The sequence below is a fragment of the Enhydra lutris genome, unplaced genomic scaffold, assembly GCF_002288905.1.
Source record: "Enhydra lutris kenyoni isolate GAN:26980312 unplaced genomic scaffold, ASM228890v2 scaffoldscaffold26, whole genome shotgun sequence".
Lineage (NCBI taxonomy): Eukaryota > Metazoa > Chordata > Mammalia > Carnivora > Mustelidae > Enhydra > Enhydra lutris.
The window spans coordinates 8,702,746-8,710,842 of NW_019154110.1; the positions used below are offsets into that span (position 1 = coordinate 8,702,746).

Consider the following 8,097-nt stretch of genomic DNA (forward strand, 5'->3'; position numbering starts at 1 on the left):
GTGAGAGGACGGGCCACACACTGCAAGAGAATCTTTGTGAAACACATATCCATAAAAGCACTTGTGTCCAAAATATACAAAAATTCAAAATTCAATAATAAGAAACTCAAAAATAAGGAAACAAACAACATGATTTAAAAATAGGTAAAAGACCTCATCAAGGCACCTCCCTAAAGAAGATATGCAAATGGAAGATTAGCATACGAAAATATGTTCAACATCCTATGTCATTAGGGAATTGCAAATTAAAAACTAAGATATGACTAACCCAGTAAAGTGGCTAAAATCCAAAATACTGACAAAAACAAATGCTGATGAAGATGTCGAACAACAGAAACTCTCATTCACTGCAGGTGGGAATGCACAAGGGTACAGGCACTTTGAAAGACACTTTGGAGGCTTCTTATAAAGCTAGCCATAGTCTTATCATACAATCTAGCCATCACACTCCCAAATGAGTTGAAAATTTATGTCCACACAAAAGCCTGCACAAAAACATTTATAGCAGGCTTTATTTAGAATTGCCCCAAACTGGAAGCAACCAAGACGTCCCTCAATAGAGGAACGGATAAACAAACTGAAACATACATACAGTGGAATATTACTCAGCAATAAAAAGAAATGAGCTACCAAATCATGAAAAGACACCAAGGAAACTTAAATGCATATTTCTAAGTGAAAGCAGCCAATTTGAAAGGGCTACATACTGTATGATTCCGGCTACTTGATATTCTGGAAAGCAAACGTATAGAGAGAGTAAAAAGATTTGGGGGAAGAGCACAGGGGGAGCTTCAGGGCAGTGAAATTTCCGCAGGATACTGTAATGGCAGACAGAGGAGGGGAAGAGAGCACAGGAGGTCAGTGGTTTGCAAGCCTAGCTCCTTCCCTTCCCACCCCACCCCTGCCCCCGCTGTGTGTAAACAAAGGGAACTGAAGGCCTTTCTCAAACAGACCCATTCTACCTAAATCTGCATGAACTATCAGGCTTCTCCAAATGAGTTCACCTGTAAAGAAACTTTAGCGTCTAAAGAAAATATTTGGAAACCACCACCCTACAAGGTCAGTACGTGCTGTCCAGTCCTCATGCTCCGTAATATAAGATTGCAAGGCATCAAGATGAAGATTTTTCTGGATTCCAACGTTCCACCAGGGTTCTATCAGGCTGAGTGGTGTTCTAAACGAGCCTGACTAGTTTAGGATGCCTGGGCCCTGAGTCTGATACAAAGTTCAGACAAAGACTTAAGACCCCATCCTATGCCTCCTGGGCCCCAGAGAGGTCCAGGCCTTTGACTGTCTTCACTCCACTCTGACCTCAGCTGCCATTCTTCCTTTCCAAAGGATCATTTTCCATTCCATTTCACAGAACTCATAGCCCTTCTCCGTCCCATGAGGTCACTTCCTATGTTTTGCTAGGCACAACACACTCCCTTTCTCCTCTGCTCCACAGAGTCTAAACGAACAACAGAAACTGTTCAGCTTCCTTCTTCCAGTGTCCGGAAATCACCCTCAGGAGCTGGTGCCTAGTCAGCTCATTCCAAGTCCTATGTCAAGGCCCTGCCCATGCTCTCTGCTCTCTATAAAAGGCAGGCAGGGTGGCCCGAGGAGCTAGAGGAGCAGAGAGGCTGAGACCAGTCCAGAAACCTCCAGTGCTCACAACGCAAGCTCCCTGCTCCCCGCCAACATGAAGGTCTCCACCACACTTCTGTGCCTGCTGCTCACGGCCGCCGCCTTCGGCATCCAAGTGCTCGCCCAGCCAGGTAAGGCCCTCTCATCCTAAGGCTTACTTTATAACCGTCGTTACTGTCATCCCAGCATGAGTCATCCCATGCTTGCTGCCTAGCCTACACTACAGAAATGGAGAAAGTGAAACCAACAAGGGGGAGGAGAAGAGGTGTCATGGTACAGTTAGTCAGAGCCAGAACCAGATGCCTGGGTCACTGAGGCCAGTCCCCATGGTCCTTCCTGACACCAGCCTGGAGAAGAGACACTCAACGCAACCACTACCTCAATGATCCTTACGTTGTTTGGGGATGTGGGGACCATTTCTCATTGAGGATGTGAAGGACATTTCAGGCAGTAGTGGAGGGAAAGAAAAAAAAGATCTATAGTGTGGGGCTTCAAAATTTGGATTATAGCCCATGTACCAGTGACTACGTAAGGAAGAAAAGGACCCAGAGGCCTCTCAGCCTGTGACACTGGTTGGCTTTAGAGCCTGTGGGGACAGAACACTGGGAAACAAGGTCTTAAACTTATCTATTTGATGTCAGAGGTTTGGGGTCAGTAGACCCTTCTAATGACACTAGAGCGTTAGTGTCATTTCTTCATCCCCAGTCAACAGTGAGGAGCCAGTAGTTCCACAGAGAAAACGGACTCCTTGCTACCAATTTATCCATGGAATGTGGATTAAGGCACTGGACGTAGGACCATTCGGTCCTGGTTGGGAATTGTGTGTTTGCTTTGTCTTCTACCTTCACCTGCGCTTGCAAATGCATGTTTATGATGCCCTATAACTCTCATTCTTCACAAAATGTTTTTCAGGTTCAGTTTCCATCCCGATTACCTGCTGCTTCAGTATGGTCAAAAGGAAGGTCCCTGTGCAGAAGCTGGAGAGCTACACGAGGGTCACCAACAGCCAGTGTCCCCAGGAAGCTGTGATGTAAGTGGACCATGCTCTAGGACCCTCTGCCGAAAGTTCTGAGTTCTGTACAACAGAAAGAGATCAGGATTCATGCCCAAACAAGTCAGATAAATATACCGTCTAATCCAAAGGGATCTTTACCCCATGGAGAAACTGGGCCCGCAGGAGGGATATCCATACTCCCTCCAGGCTCCCCTTCTAGGAGCTTGGTCAGATCATCCAAGTTCCTTCAGCCAGCAGCCTGAGGGTCTCCCCTGGGAGAGCATGAACAATTTTCTTTTGAGCCCTTCCTCCCATCCTTCCCCTCCCACCTGTCCCTATCTAGCCCCCTCACCTAAGAACTCCTCAAGTTTAGGAGCCAACAGGCACCTCAAGGGGCTCCGTCTAACTGCCCTCTCTCCCCACAACAGCTTCAAGACCAAAGCTTCCAGGGAGATCTGTGCTGACCCCCAGCTAAAATGGGTCCAGGATAACATGAAGCACCTGGACCAAAAGTCCTCAACCCAGAAGCCTTGAACCTTTGTACCTGGACCGAGAGACAGCGCCTGAAAAAAATCTTATTTATTTTCCCCCAACCCTCCCCAAGGGCAGAGCGATCTTATTTTATTACAATGTACAACAAGAGGCATTTTGTATAATAATTTAAAGCACATTTCTCAAATAATATTTAATGATATTTAAGTTATTAACATTTTGACTTTATCTGCCATAAATCCTAGCAAACATAAAGCACAGAATCCGTGGCATGTTTTCTCTTCTGTGAGCTCAGTCAAGTTCATGGCAGGATGTCGTTGTTCTCCCTCCAGTGTGTCTACAGTATTGTGAGGTCCTTCCGGGGATCATCAGAGTGAAACATTTCTGTATTCTTGTGAATCATCGCTCCTGTATGTCAAATGTCTGCTGTGTAGTGTGGTTGAAGTTAATGTTATTTAATGACTATGGAATTTTCAAAGAAAAAGAAATATATGACTCTAAGCTACTTGGTCTTATTTTTCATGGGGTCACATTTAGCTGGGAGGCAGAAAATGGCAGCAATGACTGGCAATTTGGGGTCGAGGGGCCATCCCCTAAGAAGTGTTTCAGATGCAACTGAGAATTCAGGTGCTCCTGCCCTTTGGCTCCAGTCCCCAACGTCACCTGCCCATTTCTTTTCTTGTCACACCTCCCTTTGTCCAGTCTTCCTCTTGCCTCAAATTTTCTCTACAGCCGCAAGTGTTATCCATCTAGTTAATCCTCAAATTCAGACTCTTAACTTAAAACTAGAGGAACCTAGATGTCTACAACCTAGGAACTCTTTTAAGGATTTTCCTTGAAGCATCCTTAACAGGACTGGTCTTGAAGGATGGCATGCAATGGGAAATGACAAGGTTCTTCTGAGCTGGTCCAGGAGGGGAAGCAAGAGCCGGGACAGAGGGAGGAGTTCCCATCTAGCTGGACACTGGAAAAAATAAGATGTATTAAAAGTTTTGAAATAAGGGGCGCCTGGGTGGCTCAGTGGGTTAAAGCCTCTGCCTTCGGCTCGGGTCATGATCCCAGGGTCCTGGGATCGAGCCCCGCATCGGGCTCTCTGCTCGGCGGGGAGCCTGCTTCTCTCTCTCTCTCTATCTGTCTGCCTCTCTGCCTGCTTGTGATCTCTGTCTGTCAAGTAAATAAATAAAATCTTTAAAAAAAAAAAAAAGTTTTGAAATAAGAGAGAAGGAAAGTGTCATGCGAGGTGCACGTGAGGAAGGATAACCTGGTGTCCGAGGACGGGGAGGAGTGTGGGAGGGAGAGCCTGAGGGCACGTCACTGTAATGGTGCAGAGGAGGTGAAACAGGATGGTCATGGGGGTGATGCTGGGTTGAATGGGCAAGACGGAGTGCTATGTCAAAGGTTGGAGAGGGAAAGCATTTGGCCCGGGACATAGGCCTTCTCTTACAATCTCACAAAGCAACTATTTAGAGGGCTGGTGTCCTTAAGACCCAGAATGAAGGTATCTCCAGCCCCAATCCCCCAAATCTGCAAGCATCAGTTTGAAGGCATGGGACTCCTTTCCTTACTGGTCTCTTAAGGTCGAGATTCCCTTGAACTGCATGAACATAGCTGGCTCCATTTTCAGATATGAGGCCCTCACAGAGGGAAAGAGGATAGTTTTCTCGATGACGCAGCTCTGCAGAGCCTGGCATGGTTGATCACGTGGAGAGACGCCACGAGTTCAGTGCACCGGGAAGCATGACCTTTGGGTTCTGGTCCCAGAACTGACCCTGACTCTGTGTCACTTAGGTCAAGTCAATGTTAATCTCTCTCTCTGGCATTAAGATGCCCCATACAAAAGGGAAGCCTGTACTGTGTCACAGGCAGAAAGCGAGGGGACCTAGCAGATGACCTCACAAGCGCTCTCCAGTTCTAGGAGCCAAGTCTCTTGGAAACTTGGCCGTGCCTGTTGGCGATGGTAGAATGGGGAAGGAAGGGACCTGGATTAAAATCATCGCACCAGCCAGGAGCCCAGCCTACTGGCAAACACCAGTCAGATATATCACCTGTCTGAAGACAAGCGTTCCACTGAAGTCCAAGGTAGCACACCCATGCCCCAGTAGCAATAAGTCAGCTGGGAGTCAGCTGGCCACAAGGGCCACATCCAGGTCCAATCTCTCTTCCACAGCCTCAAGGACAAGCCGGCTAATGAGACCTGGACCCCTGGTTTCATGAAAGAGCTGCACCACGAATCCCCAACTAAGGGATGGAGACCCAACCTAAACTGACCCCCCAGGCCACAGTCAAGACACAGCCCGCTTGTTCTCCCCAAGCTTTGCCCAGCTAGCTGTACTCCGCGACTGTGTCATTATACTTAACTCACAACAAACTTTGTTCACAACATTAAACATAATTATCCTAAATCATGCGTCATCTCATTTAAATTGCTGATGCTTTCCATGGCCTGACTTGGACAGCAGTGCTTTGAAAAATCCACTTCCTCATGTTGAGTGTTTCATTTCCGTGAACCCATTTATTCCCCTGTCAACTGGGGGTGAAGACTGGGGAAGTCGCAGGAAGCTGGCATGCCTCCTCTTGGGCACACCTCTGATTTCACCCTCGGCTCAGGCCGTGATTCACTTCGCTCTCTCGGCATCCGCTGCCAGTGTCCTCCTCATGTCTTGCTTTCTGCCCACAGATTCCTCTTTGGAGTGTCTTCTCAGGTCAAGAGTTGGCTTAGCCTGCACATTTGCCCAAGGTTCAGAAGTGTGGGAGAGGAAACACTTTGGGTGACAACCTGCTACCAATGCAGGATGGAGGCAGATGTCCAAACACTTCTGCTACCCTTCTTCCCAGAGGTTGATTCTGGGAGCCATTCCATAGGCTTCTCAGGTAATCTCAGGAGAATCAGTCCCCATTGCCCTCTAAGCTGACCTGAATTATTCATACTTGGGTTGGCTTCTCCTCCTTCTTCATCTATGGTGCCTACTCAGTCCTGACGCCTGGGATCACTTCCAAAAGAACTATCGGCACACAGGTCCTTCTCTCAGGCTCTGCTTAATTAAGTCATGGTATCATAGAGTCAATATTTGTTCTCCTTCCCTTGGGTCGAAATTGGATCTCAACAGACAAGTTCACTGGGTCAGGGCCAGGAAATGAGCTAGGCATTGGGTTGGTGTGTTCACAAGGTCTGGGGCAAGACCATGGATGCAACTACATATTTTATAGGACTGGGTCCAGGAAGGTGGCTCCCACATCAGGGCCAACAAGACTGGGACTAAGTTAGCCACATAATTAGGAGAATGTTGACATAGGGATTTAGTAAATAAGTAAATGTATTGAAGATAATGGAAGTCAAGTCACTTACTATTGGAGAAGTTTCCATAGACTAAACCTAAGAATGTCAGAAGGTTAGAGGAAAAAAAAAAACAAAAACACAAAAAACACATATTGTGTTGAACTTCAAATTGGAGGTACTGGTACAAACTCAAGAATTTACAGGTAGATGACAGATAAATGATAGATCGATAGATAATAGATCAACAGAGAGTAGATGATAGATAGACGATAGGTGATTGGTAGAAATATAACACGAATCATAGGATGTGTATATTTTCAATCACCAAACCCTTTTTCAAATACTACCCAATATTTTTCAAACCTATCACCTCAATTTACTTCCACACCCACCAGCAATGTTTGAGGGCTAGAGTTTTTCCACATTTGGCATTGCAACACTTCTTATAAAAATTCTTTTTAAGTTAGCCATTCTGCATGAGCATAATTCCCCATAGTCCACATAGCTATGGTTTAAATTTTTGCTTTACTCATGACTAAGGAGGCTGAGCATCTATTCAAGGGTCTGTCGGATATCTTCTATCATGAAGTTTCAGGCCATGTCTTTTGTCCATTCTTTAGATTTCTAAGTTTAGACCTTGTCCATTTGTAGATTTTCTGTCTTTTTATTATGAGTTAGTAGAGGTATTTTCTGTATTCTGAATAGGAAGCGTCAGGTGTGCAAATTGAAATACCTTCTCATAACCTGTGGTTCTCCTTTCCACTCCCTTAAAGATGCCTTTGCATGAAAAGAGCCTCCTGATTTTAATATGGTCCACGTATCAGTATGTTCCTTTATGGTTTGTTCTTCGGTTTTCTGTTTAAGAAAACTTCTTTAAACCATCCATTTCAGAGCAATCTGAAATGTGAAATCTGTGTGGGCTGGAAGCCTTCACAACCAGACACAGTTTTTTTTTAAGAGTTTATTTATTTAGTTATTTGTCAGAGAGAAAGAGAGAGAGTGAGCACAAATGGGGAAACAGTGGGCAGAGGGAGAAGCAGGCTCCCCTCCGGGCAGGAAGCCTAATGCAGGACTCAATCCCAGAACCCTGGGATCATGACCTGAGCCAGCTGAAGGCAGATACTTAACTGACTGAGGCACTCAGGCATCCCACAACCAGATATAACTTAAGGCCTCAAATGATTCCTGTTGGGGCCAGATGGGAAGAAGAACATCGTAGGTGGATGGGACGCTCTATTTGAATACAGAGATAAGAGAGCAGGTGGTGTGAAGGAAGGAGTAAAGAAGCAGTCTTGCACTGTTTCCAGGGGTGGCAGAGGGACCTCCCTCCTTCAGTGCCAGGAAGGTGGTATTCTCTTCCTCTGCAGGCTTGCCTTTCTCTGGAGAGAGCCAGCCTGGTGGGCAGAAAATGCCAGTCACTCCCTTCTCGTCAGCCAGCCCAGCAGCCGGAGGTCTGTTCTGTAAAGTGGCAAGCTTGTACTATCTGAATATTCCTTAGCGCTTTAAAAGAATGAAATGAGACAGACAGGGAGAAAGGTAAGTCCAGGGTGCCCCAGCCCTGCTTTCCGGAGCAGTTTTAGTTTTAAGCTGTGATAGAGGATGGCTTGCCAATAAGTAATTCCATGAGAATAGCCCTCAGTGGGTAAACAAACCTCTGAAAACCACAACATTGCGTAGTGCAGGCAATTCCAGGATGTTCTGATCTAAG

At 46.2% G+C, this 8,097-nt stretch overlaps 1 protein-coding gene across 2 annotated transcripts; it reads left to right on the top strand.

The window, feature by feature from the left end:
- The first annotated feature begins 1,445 nt into the window (after nucleotides 1–1,445).
- Nucleotides 1,446–3,586, top strand: LOC111151717 (C-C motif chemokine 8-like). 2 transcript variants are annotated; one of them, XM_022509877.1, is made up of 3 exons: nucleotides 1,446–1,757; nucleotides 2,539–2,656; nucleotides 3,049–3,586. In XM_022509877.1, the coding sequence occupies exons 1-3, from the start codon at nucleotides 1,682–1,684 to the stop codon at nucleotides 3,152–3,154; spliced, it is 300 nt and encodes a 99-aa protein (XP_022365585.1). In that variant the 5' UTR covers nucleotides 1,446–1,681; the 3' UTR covers nucleotides 3,155–3,586. The 2 variants fall into 2 exon arrangements, with proteins under 2 accessions (XP_022365585.1, XP_022365586.1); XM_022509878.1 differs by having other exon boundaries at nucleotides 1,682–1,757; nucleotides 2,545–2,656; nucleotides 3,049–3,522.
- Nucleotides 3,587–8,097: the final 4,511 nt, after the last annotated feature.